The 13,941-nt window shown below is 35.7% G+C and overlaps 1 protein-coding gene across 1 annotated transcript in view; it reads right to left on the minus strand.

The window, feature by feature from the left end:
- Positions 1 to 13,941, minus strand: part of LOC124556687 (collagen alpha-1(XI) chain-like) — a 560,578-nt gene that overhangs the window by 84,417 nt on the left and 462,220 nt on the right. Inside the window, exon 21 of the mRNA XM_047130656.1 lies at positions 1,763 to 1,923. Coding sequence (XP_046986612.1) covers positions 1,763 to 1,923 — 161 coding nt within the window. The remainder of the gene's footprint in view (positions 1 to 1,762; positions 1,924 to 13,941) is intronic.

Here is a 13,941-nt window from a genome sequence, read left to right on the forward strand (position 1 = left end):
ATGACCTCAAATAGGAATCCCTGGAGGGAAGTTGATGTTCACTTTGCAAAACACTACTGAGGAAGTTTGGAGAACTGGCATTTGAAGCTTAATGCAGAACAATGCTGCTGCTGTCTATGTACAGTTCACCCAAGGTCCATGAAGACAAGAATGTAGGGTTGATATGGAGGCATAGAGACAGTTGCTTTGCCTCTGCTCTACTTGCAGATGGAACAGGAAAGGAAATGACTAGTAGTGGAACAAGATACCTCTGCCATGTTCCATACTGTGGCTTACAGAGTATGTATGTAGATGTTGGTGTAGTACAAAGACTTTAATAATTAAAACTCAAGACACCTAGACAAAGTGTCAGTCAGAGTGCTAAGGAAATGCATAGATCGTATAAAATATTCGTTAGCAAACAAAATAAATAAGTCATTAAGGCCTCGTACCTAATGTATTGTGTTTTGCAGTCTTGTTATGTCTTGTGGACATAATAGTGTCATCTATAGTTGAAGACCTTTAATGAGTTTTGAAGATAACAGCTTATAGCATAAAGAAAACACATTTTTCATATAAATTATGGGACTGCAGGCAGGTGATGTCACTGACAACCACTGATATTTGCAAAGATCCACAAAGAAGAGGTTCCTCTTCATCTGAATGTGAGTAACATTGGTGCTCCGTTGAGCCCACTAGTTGATCAATGTCAACATCACATTATGAACTTGGAAAATTTCTTATGTTGATTAGGTGGAACGCATTTGAATTACTCTGATATTCTAGTAACTTTTGATGTGGTCTCTCTCTTCAGCTGTGTTCCTCTGTATTCATTCATTACAGTTAACTGAGATTAGGTTTGCTGTTGAATTAATGAACTTATTTCAAGATGTGTTGATTTCCACTTGCTTTTCATTCATGAACAGACAGATGGAGCTGCAATGCAAAGGCCATGTTCATGCATTGTTTCAAATTTACTTATGGAAAACTTTGAAGAATGTACATTGGAGTCAGTGGCTTTGAAACCCTTTTTTTTTTTTTTTTTTTTTTTTTTTTTTTTTTTTTTTTTTTTTTTTTTTTTTTTTTTTTTTTCCCTCCGCCAGATATGTACATGATACTTTTGTTGTTTGGCCTCATGTCACTGAGAATTTTAATGAGATTTTAGAACATCTGAATTCAATCTACCTGAATAATGGAGGTGCAAAAGGATGGCTGCCTTCCCTTTCTTTATATGTTGATGGTATATTGAGACTTGCTGTTACTAGAAAACCTACTCACATGACTTATATCAACAGGCTGATAGTTTTTACCATTCAGCTCAGCGTGACGGGGTAATTTGTACCTTGGTTCACAGGGCCCACATCATTTCACACCCCGAGAGTTTGTCAGCTGAGTTAAATCATCTTGAGGTCACCTTTCATCAGACTGGATATAGAGGAAAAACACATGTTAAGCTATTGACCAACCATGTACTGGCTGAGTGATGACAATACTGAGTTGGTACCAAGGTTTACAGTCTTTCTGCCTTACACAGGGAGCATCTCCAACAGGACTGGTTGTATGTTTCAGAAATATGATGTGAAATATGTTTTCAGATCTCCATCTAAGATTAGGGTCCTTTTAGGTTCCATAAAGGATGATCTTGGTTCGCATAAGGTGGATGTCTATCGTATTCCTTGCAGTTGTGTGCTATGAGTTGTGAAGAAACCTATTTTACACAACAGATTTTAAAAGTAAGTATGTGCATTTAAGTGTTACATAAATATGAACCTCAACATCTTACATGTTTCCCATCAATACCAGGGGGCCCAGGAGGTCCTGGATTGCCGGGTTCTCCTTTGAGACCCTGTAGCCCTTCAGGGCCAGGCGGCCCTGGCATTCCATCCCCACCCTTGCTGCCTCGAGGCCCTGGCTCTCCTGGAGGTCCTGCTGGTCCTTCTGGTCCTGAAACATTAGTTAACTGTACATAAGATTCCAATTTATAACGCCAGTCTAGTTACACAATGTATTGCATATAATGAATAAAGAAGCTGGGTTGAATGCTGACAGTCCTCAGGAAGTTATTGCATTTAATGCACTAAAAGCCAGATAAATAGCAGTAAAATTCATGGTAATTTCCATAGATATGTATAGAATATGAGAAGTTCAGCTCAGATATAGGGTGTCCCAGGAGGAGTGGTCAAGATTGGGGAATATGACAGGAACCATTATTCGAAGCAAAAGAGACTAGTAAACATGAACTCTTATATGCATACCATAAGAGCTATGAGCAGTTATTCATCTTTGATACTGTGAAACAAATCTCTTTTACTGCAAGGTCTTTGATTTCCATATTCTGAGAGTTGCTAGTATGGACCAAAACAAGAAAGAAAAGTCCACTAAACATCAGCTCTAAAGTGCATATCTTAATATTTATGAGTGCTTGTTCATCTTAGCTACTGTGAAACACATCTTTTCTAGTGAATAAGTCATTGTAGCTGTTGAGGTATGCATTTTAGAGCCTATATTTAGTAGACTTTGTTGCTCTGAATGATTATTTATCCCATATCCACAAATACTGACCATTCCTCCAGTGATACCCTGTACATGCTGAAATCCATCTTTTCACAAATGTTGTTGGAACTGACTTATACTTTGATGTAATGCTTCTGCACCATGAATGGACATGAAATTTGCATTTAAAAGTATGGACCTTATAGAATTACAACATGTCTGTGTATTAAAACACAATTTAAGTGGACTCTGGTTGCGAAGTATATAAAAATGTTTCTAATAGTGTTTCCAGTTGTCCATTTTTGTCATAAAATAATAGTAATATTCAGTAGTTCTATTGCAGATGAATTTAAAAATGAAATTATTTAAATAGCTGACACTCAGTGTGATATATGATCTAAGCTGGAAGCTATACTTGCAAAATGTTTCCATTTGTGTCTTTCCAACGATACAAAATAAAGTTAGAAACTAAAATTAAATTATTGAAATGTGTTAAATTTTTTCCACATTTCAACAGTTGCATACAGAATGAAAAATTACCAAGGTCACTCCGAAAGTTATGCCTCCTATTTTTTTGTGGTGACTTTGGATGTCTGCACCAGATGTCGTTGATATAGTGCTAATGCTTGAACCTTCCTGTTACATTTTTATGTGGTTCTGTCACTCAGTGGCAGTTGGCACCAGCAGAGGAGTTCCAAAATGAATTCTGATTTGAACAGTTGTATAAAACAGCAATATGTAATTGAATTCCTCATCGATGAAGAAATTGTGCCAATTGAAATCCATCGATGCTTACTAAAGGTGGATGGAGATGATACAATAGATGTGAGCAATGTGATGCAAAGGGTATGGCATTCTAAAGGTGGTGAAAAGGGTGTGCAAGACAAGCCATGGCCTCACCGATCCTGCACAGGTGTCATCCCTCACAATGAAGAACATCTTGATCAACTCATCTCTACTGATTGGTGCATAATGACCAGAGGATTGTCTGCAAAGGTGAATGTCAGCTGTAATGCCTTGGAAACGATGTTGGAACATCTTGGTTATTACAAAGTCTGTGTGAGATGGGTCCCATGGATGCTTAAAAAAGAACAAAGAACACATTGAATGGAAATTTGTCAGGACCTCCTGGACCAATATGAAGCTGTGTGTGATAATTTTCTGAACAGCATCATCACCAGAGATGAGACATGGTGTCACCACTACAAGACAGAATCCAAAAGGCAAGCCATGGAATGGCAACATGCAAGCTCTCTGTCAAAGAAGAAATCCAACACACAGCCATCTGCAGGCAAAGTGATGTGCACAGTCTTCTGGGATAGCCAGGGTTGTCTTGGAGCCTGGAGAAACTGTCAATTCAGCAAGCTACAAGAAGACACTGACTAAGCTGAAAGCTCAAATTTCAGCGTAAGACCAGACAAGAAGACCAACTTTCACCTGAAATATGATAATGCCAGGACCCACATCAGTTTTGTGACCACACAACTCATTGCAAAATTCAGCTGGACTGTCCTACTACATCAACCATACAGTCCAGATCTAGCACCTTTGGACTTCTATCTCTTTGGGCATCTGAAAGATGATCTACGTGGTGAACATTTTCAAGACTCAGATGCTGTTGTCAAAGTTGTAGTGCCAGTTCTACAAGGACGGCATGCAAGTTCTGGTTCATCGTTGGCAGAAGTGTCTAATGAATGGAGGTGACTATATGGAAAAATGACAGTCTGTAATCAAAATATTGCTCTATTTAGCTGTGCTGTTGTGATTTATGTATTTTCAATAGTTTACATGAGTAAAAATTGGAGGCATTGCTTTCAGAATGACCCTCATATATCCACATTAAAACACAATTATCAGAAACTGAGCTAAATTAAAGGTTGCAGCAACATTTTACAAGTTTCTATATAAAAAAAGACAAGAACATTAACATTCTACTAACAAGTACTGAAGCCTTATTGGGCATAGCTGAATCAGGAGATGCCACAATTATACAATAATGACTGACTTTTTTAAATTTAAATGATCATTTTACCAATGCTGAGAGAATGATGAGATAAGAATATGGTGCATTGTGGTACTTGCTTGACTGTGTACAGCACAGGAGGTTATTTCAGTGCTCGTGTAACAGTTTGTACTTTGGTTTTTCATAAAGGTTACAATGGTGTCACTGTTATTGCTGTCTAACAGATATCAATGCTTGTCTTTATTTTTGTGTGTTTATTATTTGTAGATTTTGAGTTAAGTAGTCAGAAAGTTAATTAGTTAGTTACACGTTCCATTGATCAATCTGACAGTAACTATTATGATGTGGAATGTGTCAAGTGCATCAGAAATTCACACAGGAATCAAGAATTTTTTTAAAAAAAAGCTTGAAATTTTTATTACCTATCTCATTCCCTTAAATGGCACAAAATGCATATACCATACCTACAGATTTATTCATTTCTATTCAAGAATTCATCTATATTATAGAAAGAGTTGTCAAAGAGATATGATTTCAATTTATTTTTAAAACTATTACTGCTGTCTATCAGACATTTTATTTCATCTGGTAGTTTATCAAAAAGTTTTACTGCAGCACATTTTACCCCTTCCTGTGCCAAAGATAGGTTAAGTAGAGGATCGTGTAAGTCTTTCTTCCTTCTGGCATTATAATCATTATTGTCACTGTTGTTTTTAAACTGGTCAATATTGTTCAGAACAAATTTCATTACTGAGTAAATGTACTGTGAGGCTGTTGTAAGAATTCCTAACTTTTTAAACAGATGCCTACAAGATGTGCAACTATGAGGCCCACACATTATTTATTTATTTATTTATTTATTTGATTAGCCATCCGTAGACATTTTGCAATGTATGGATGTTGTCAGTTTGGATACAGTGATTTTTGCAGATACATTGACACTTTTATATGCATTTACAGAGTATACAAATACAATGACATTTATCACTTAAATTACATTCAAACAATTAAATATTCACTTATTGTTTAGAAACAGTGTTCCTGAAAATATAGTTTAAGGGTTTTCTGTAACAGTACATGTTGTTAATTTCTTTGATGTCCTGTGCAGCTTGTTATACATTTACAGAATATACAATACAATGTCATTATGTCACTTAAATTACATTCAAACATTTAAATATTCACTTACTGTGTAAAAACAGTGTTCCTGAAAATACAGTTTAAGAGTTTTTCTGAAACAGTACATGCTGTTAATGTCTTTGATTTCCTGTGGCAGCTTGTTATACAATTTTACACCCTGATACAAGAAACTTTTTTGGGTCTTATGCTTGTTTCTCCTATCTAGATGAAGGCAGTGGCTTGTTCTTGTGCTATAGCTGTGTAAAATGCTGTTTGTACTATAATTCACTATATTTTTCTTTATATATACTATAGTGTGGAACATAAATAAACAGGGAACAGTTAGAATACCAAGTATTTTGAATAGTTCTCTGCAGTGAGCCCACTTACTGCTTTTAGTTATAATTCTCACTGCTCTCTTCTGCACTTTAAAAACTGTTTGTAAGTTGAGTACATTATTTCCCCAGAAAATTATCCCATAGCTTATGACTGAATGTACATAGCTAAAATATACAGTTCTTAGACATTCATCGCTGCATACTGAGGAGAGAACTCTAAGTGCGTAACACGTTGTAGATATCTTTTTTGTGAGTTTTTTAACATGTTCACTCCACCTAAGCTGGCTGTCAATATGCAACCCTAGGAATTTTGTGGTGGGCACTTCGTCTACAGAGGTGTTATGTAGCTTTAACTTTAGGGGACTGTTTTTTCTGTTTATTCTAAAGCGTATGCTATTTGTTTTCTTAATATTTAAGGTCACTTTATTCTCTGTAGACCATTTGTAGACATCTTTCAGTGATTCATTACAATTTTCCAACATTTGTGCTGATGTCTCACTGGCGATTATAATATTGCTGTCATCGGCAAACAATATCTTCTCTCCATGTCGGATATATTGTGGAAAGTCATTTATATAAATCAAGAACAACACCGGACCCAGCACACTTCCCTGAGGGACCCCAATATTAATATGCTGTGGATCTGACAGGTGTTTTTCTATGAACTTTGATCTACTGGAGACATGCGAGATCTCTACCCACTGTACTCTATTTTTAAGGTATGAATGGAACCATTTGTTGATTACCCCTCTTACTCCTAGTGCTTCTAACTTAAGTAATAGATTCTGGTGGTCAACTGTATCAAAGGCCTTTGACAGGTCAAGGAATATGCCAGATACATAGTTGCCTTCATCCAGTGCTTCTAGAACCACTTTAGTGAAATGTGCTATTGCCATTTCTGTATCTCTGCCTGGTCTGAAACCAAATTGGTCATTTGAAAGAAGGTTGTATTTGTTTAGATAGCTCATAAGTCTGTTCTTCATTATGGACTCTATTATTTTGGAAAATGATGACAGTAGGGCAATTGGCCTGTAGTTCTCAATGTTTTCTACATCATCTTTTTTGTGTAGAGGTAAAATTTTTGCATGTTTCAGATAATCAGGGAAACAACCGGCTTTGAAAGATTCATTTATGATATTGGTTAGGGGGGCTTTGATACTATTTATGCATTTTTTCAGCACAGACATTGGAATTTCATCTAAACCTGCTGAATTTTTGCTCTTTAATTTCCTTACCACATTACATACTTCTTCCTCAATAGTGGGTAGCAATACCATTGAATTTGATGTATATTCTCGTGTTCGTGGATTATGAGATTTTGAAAAATTTTCCTGTAACTTTGTAGCTATACTACTAAAGTAAGAATTAACAAAGTTTGCTAGTTCTTTTGGGGTACTTGTTAGGTTTTCTTTGTTCCTGATTTGGGTGTTTATTTGCCTTTGTGTTGCTGTTCCTGTCTCTTGTTTCACTATAGTCCATGTAGCTTTACTTTTATTTTTAGCTAGATTTATTAGTCTATCATTGGCCTTTTTTTTTGCAACATTGAGCACCTTCCTATAGATTTTTTTGTAGTTTCTGTAGTAATGAAGAAAATCTGGATCACTGTTGTTGTTTTTTATAGAGTTAAGGTATTTAAAAGATTGGGCAGATTTTCTAATTCCTGTGGTAATCCACTTATTTTTGGTGGATGTTCCAGTAGAACTTAGTGCTTTGGGGAAGGCTTCTTCGAATATTATCTTAAACTCCGACATGAATTTGGAGAATTTCTGATTCACATTATTTTCTGAATATACTTCTTCCCATCTTTCATGTCTTAATTGTAAGCAAAATTTTTGTATTGCTGCGTCTGAGTAGACTCTTTTAAACATGTGGAGGTTTACTGGTTTTTCTACAGAAGCTTTTACTTTTATGATTTGGCATAAATGATCTGACAGTCCAAGATTTTTGACAGTTATGACACAGTTTTCCCCACCTATATTCTAACTACCTTCTTATGAGCAGTGAATACTTTTTGCCTATGTGTTGAGTTACTCCAAAATATTATTCCATATGACATCAGAGAGTGAAAGAATGTAAACTATGTTAGCTTGCTAATTTCTTGCCCTCAAAATTGGCAGTTATTCTGATTGCAAAAGTAGCTGAACCTAGTCGCTTTAGGAGATCCAAAATAAGAATTTTACAGTTGAGATTCTCATCTATATGTACACCCAAAAACTTAGTATGCTCTGCCCTGGCTACTGACGTCTGTTGATGTGTTATATATATTGGAGAGAGTTTTGTATGGAGTACCACAGGAATCTGTATTAGGGCCATTACTGTTTTTAATATTTATCAATGACCTACCAAGTCAACTATCTGAAGCAGAGGCAGTACTGTTTGCTGATGATGCAAGTTTGTTTGTTAAAGCAAATAGTGAAGCTGACTTATAGGAAAAAGTCACATTAGCAACAGACGAAGCAGACAGATGGTTTAATGAAAACAGACTCATTGTGAATGCCAAAAAAACAACGTGGATCAACTTCAGACATATTACAAATAAAATAAAAACTAGCCTTACAGTAGAACTGGGTAAGTGTAAGATTGAACAAGCATCATACACTAAATTCTTGGGAGTATGGTTTGATGAACACTTAAGATGGGAAAATCATGTAATATCATTGAACAAAAAATTAAGTCAAACATGTTATATACTTAGAATGCTTAAAAGCTCATGTAATGTTAAAACAGTGTTATATGTTTATTTCTCATTCATGCACAGTTTATTAAGACATGGTGTACAGTTTTGGGGGAACATCAGTCTAACAAAACACTCATTTAGACTACAAAAGAAGGCAGTCAGAACAATAAAAGGTATAGGATATAGAGACTCTTGTAGGCATTCTTTCAAAGAATTAAAAATCATAACACTACCATATGTTTATTAAAAGAACACGAGGAATTTTCTACATTAAACAGAGAATTTCACAATTACAAAACAAGAAATAGGAATGATTTCCACAGAGAAATTCATAAAACAGCTATGTATCACATCCTCTACAGCGCTCTACCCAAAGAACTAAAAATAATACCAAAACTGCACATATTTAAAAGAGAATTAAAAAAACATGTTATTGAGCAATAGTTTTTACAGTATTGAAGAGTTTATGAATCATTGACAATAAAAGCACAGTTAATATTTCCCTGACATAATAAATATGTGTAATTGCTCACATTTAAATATTTTATGTTTCTATGAAAGTGTGAAACAGTGTTAATGTAAGAATGTAAATAATCTTTGATGTGAGAATCACTAACTTTTTTTTTGTACATTGTTATCCTACTTGTATATTTTTATGTTAATGTTCTAATAGTTCTATTAAAATTGTAATGTCTAAGTGACAAGTAAATTCAATTATAAATTTTCATGTACATGTATTTTAAATTGTAATGTTTATTGACAAGTCCTATGTCATTTTGATGATGTACTACAAGGACGCTAATAAATTGAATTGAATTGAATTGGAGGAACTGTACTCCTTGCAGTAGAAAGTTCAATGTACTGTGTTTTTTCAAAGTTCAGAGCAAGCCCATTTGCAGAAAACCAATCAATAACTTTTCCAAAGACATTATTTGTATGATTTTCTATTGGACTTTCTTTTGCTGAATTAATAATGATGATTGTACCATCAGCAAACAGTGTCAGTTTAGCTTTTTGTTTCAAATAAGAAGGCAGGTCATTCACATATATCAAGAACAGAACGGGACCCATGATCAAACCCTGTGGAACACCTAATGTAATTTCACTCCAGTTAGATGAAGTGGGAAAATTCTTTAAATCACTTAAATCATACACAGAAACTTTTTGCTTCCTGTTCTTTAGATATGACTTAAACAATTCATTTTCTGTTCCATTTCTACCATACAATTGCAATTTCTGTAACATAATGTCATGGTTCACACAATCAAGCACTTTGGATAAGTCACTGAAAATTCCTATTGGTGTCATTTTACTATTTAAAGACTCTATTATGTTGGCAGTGAAATTATAAATTGGAAAAGAATTTTTGAAATCCAAACTGTTATTTACTAAGTATCCCATTACTGTTGAGATGGCTAACCACTCCTGAGTACATTACTTTCTCAACAATTTTTGTAAATGCTATAAGCAATGATACTGGCTGGTAATTATTGACATCTGTGGTGTCCCCTTTTTTTGTGGAGAGGCTTGACAATGACATATTTTAACCTCTCTGGGAAAATACATTGAGTTAGTGATGCATTACAGATGGGACTCAGAACATCAGCTGTAACTGCTCCACATTGTTTTAATATCCTTTTATTTTTCAAAGATTTAATGATTTTCCTTATTTCACAAGAGGTTGTTAGATGAAAATTAATCTGACTAGTATTTCTCAAAACTGACTCTTCCATGTACTGCTTGGCATTTTCTTTTGAGCTATTCTCACCAATTTTTTCACCTACACTTAAGAAATAGTTAACCACATTGACTACTTGTGTACTGTTGCTTAAGATGGTTTCATTGTCTTAAATAGTAACACCACCTATGCCAGTGGTTACTTTTTCTGTCTCTTTTCTAACAACATTACAAACTGATTTGATTTTATTGCCCGAGTTGTTAATTTCATTTCTGACATATATATTTCACGGTTTTCTGACAGCTTTTCTCAATAAGTTACAATAATTTTTATAGTGCAAATTTACTTCTGGGTCTTTACTAATTCTTGCTGCCTCATACTAATTTCTTTTCTTTCTGAAGACACTTTAATACCTGTAGTATTCCAAGGTTTCTTTGAAAACTGTTTTGTGTTACATTTGGTTATTTTTTTACGGCAACAATGTTAAAAAAGGGATATAAATTTAACAAGAAATACGTTGCATTTATCACTGGCATTTGAATCATTATATACATCTCCCCAGTTAACATGTCTTGAACTTTTTCCGAAATGTTCAATAGATATCAGATTGACCATCCTTACACATTTACTTTATGGTTTCTGAACTGTACACTCTGCTAGATTTTGTAAGTTAATCAGTTGTGCATCATTGTATGATAATCCATTTATCACAAGGAATGTATGTTACATCCTCTTGCTGTACAAATACATTATCTATTAGAGTGCTACTGTCTTGGGCTTTGAGTGTAGAGAAATATATCACTGATTCTGAGTTATATGTCATTAAAAGCATTTCTAGTTCACTTTTCCTATCAGAATTGCTTAGAAAGTTTACATTGAAATCACGACAGATTATTAACTTCTTCTTTTTGTCTGAGAGACAGCATAATAGGGAGTCAAACATGTTTATGAATAACTCCCAATCTCCTAATGGGGACCTGTACATTGTTGTTGATATCAGCACTACATTATATAGCTGTAGTTCATATGCACTAACTTCAAAGAGATGATTGACACAAAATTTGTAACATTGTGGCAACAGTAGTGTTGCAGCCTTGATGTGCCATTGTTGCACTCCTTATTTAGCTTCTCATTTAGTCTCTGGCTGCCTGGGTTAGTACAATGTTTTGTGTTATTATATAATTCTATGCTTGTTTTTTGCAGACACAAGGGGAATTTGTCATTGTATGGTAACGAAAAAAAGCTTCATTGGCCCACTGCCAGGTCACTACCCTGGGCTGCAGAATACTACAATATCTCTTGTGCCTCCAAAACCCCTGGAACCCTGGTGTTTGTTGTATAATTGTCCTAATAATCCACATCATCACATAAAAGCAGTCAAATAAAAAATGAGATTTTCACTCTGCAGTGGAGTGTGCGCTGATATGAAACTTCCTGGCAGATTAAAACTGTGTGCCGGACCGAGACTCGAACTCGGGACTTTTGCCTTTCATGAGCAAGTTCTCTACCAACTGAGCTATCCAAGCACGACTCACACCCCATCCTCACAGCTTTACTTCCACCAGTACCTCACCTCCTACCTTCCAAACTTTACAGAAGCTCTCCTGCGAACCTTTTACTCAGCATGTACCTTTCTAAAACACATTTTATTATTGCCTTGAACTTTTTCCATAAACGCTCAACATTGTCAGTGTCGGAACAGAAATTTTCATTTTGGTCTGTTAGGTAGTCTCCGGCCATTGTGTGGTTGAAGACATATGTGACACACATTGGGGAAGAGTACATGTGGTCCATTTGGCATGTTGTTGGGCCCATCTGTACTGTGCTGCACACTTTGAAATACTCTAGTTGGTGCAGAACATGTACCAGGAGGTCATGTGGCCCCCCACTGCAGACATACAAGGTCTGATAAAAAAAGTAAAAGGAATTTTTTTAATGTTGTGGACTTTATACATCTGATTTTCAAACTTTTTTTTATCTTGGTGATACACATGTTCCTGATGTATGTTTGCATTTTCAAATGTTCTAAATCTTTAGTTTATTGTTGACTGTCAAAAAGGTAGTATGTGTTTTCGAATGCTTGGTGAATTTTTACTTTCGAAAATGATGGATCAAAGAATTTGCATTACATTTTGGTTGGAAAATGGAATAACGTGCAGAACTACTACAAGTAGGACAAGGCTTTAAAGTAGCATAAACATTTCAAAGTGGGCTGAGATGTTGAAGACAATGACCACCCTGGATGCCCTAGCACATCAGTTACTGATGACATTGTTGAAGAAGGAAAATTGGCGAATCACCATCAGAAAGGTTGATGACAGTTGACTTGTCCTTTAGCTCATGCCAAGCAATTTTTTGGATGTTGTGAGCATGAAACGTGTAATAATAAAGTTTGTTCCAAAATTGTTGAATTTTGACCAAAAATGACATTGCATAGATATCGCTCAGGAATTGCTGAATGAAGTAACAATGATCCAGAACTTCTAAAGAAGATTATAACAGGTGACAGAACATTGGTATATGGGTATGATGTTGAAACCAAAGCCCAATCATCCCAATGGAAACTACGTGAAGAGCCAAGACTTTTTAAAAAAAAAAAAAAAAAAAAAAAAAAAAAATGAACAAGCTTGATCACATGTGAAGGTTCTTTGCTCTGTTTTCTTTGATTACAATAGGATAGTGCATCATGAACTACTTGGAAGTTACGCACCATTTGTGTGAAGCAATCCAAAGGAAATAACCAGAACTGTGGCAATAACCACTCAAGGAAACTGCATGAAGATAATGCTCATACTCAGACGTCAATGCTTGTTCATGTTTTTTTGGCAAAGAAACAAAACTGTTATGTTGCCTTGCCATCATTTTTGCTGGACATGGCCCCCTGCAACTTCTTCCTGTTCCCAAGGCTGAAGAGAATCATGATAGGTCATTGTTTTGCCACCATTGGTGAAACAAAAACAGGATCACCGAAGCAGCTGAACATCATAATGACAACATAATGACAAGCGAGTTCCAGAAAGGCTTCCAAGACTGGAAAAACTGCTGGCACAAGTGTATTTATTTGAGGGGGATTATTTTGAACAGGCCAAAGATGATTAAAAAAAAAACATTACTTTTTGGTCACACCTTGCACATCATCACAGTGAAGTGGTGCACATGTGCCAATCAGCTGTATGGAATCAGCACAGTGAGAGAGTACCACGTGGAGATATGACAACAAAAAGAAACTACCATCTTTGGACATAACCATGACAACACCATGAATGAAGTTTCCCTGTTTGTGGTGTATCAGTGAGGAACTGCTCAATGTGTCTGCAAGGCAGAGTGGACCACCTGGAGCCATGCAATACACACAAGACAAGTGGTACTGACAGGACCAAAGATAAATGTCACACCTTGTTTGTTTTAAAACCCAACATGAATGCAGGTCCATCTCAGTCACTTTCTGGGTGAAGATTAGAAAGGAAACTGTATGCAATATGCATTTGGAGTTATGTCCCTCAGAAAAGGTTGTTCCTTGCAGTGGTACATATGGCCACACATCTTCAGTGGGCCAAACAACACAGAAACTGGACTGCAGCTGAGTGGAGGTATATAATGTGGTCTGACAAGTCACCATTTTTCTTCGCTTTCCAGAATGTGTGGAGGGTATAGTGGTTTGGGTGCTGTAACTGGGCTCACTCATTCAGGTTAC

The sequence above is a fragment of the Schistocerca americana genome, chromosome X (assembly GCF_021461395.2).
Source record: "Schistocerca americana isolate TAMUIC-IGC-003095 chromosome X, iqSchAmer2.1, whole genome shotgun sequence".
Taxonomy (NCBI): Eukaryota; Metazoa; Arthropoda; class Insecta; order Orthoptera; family Acrididae; genus Schistocerca; species Schistocerca americana.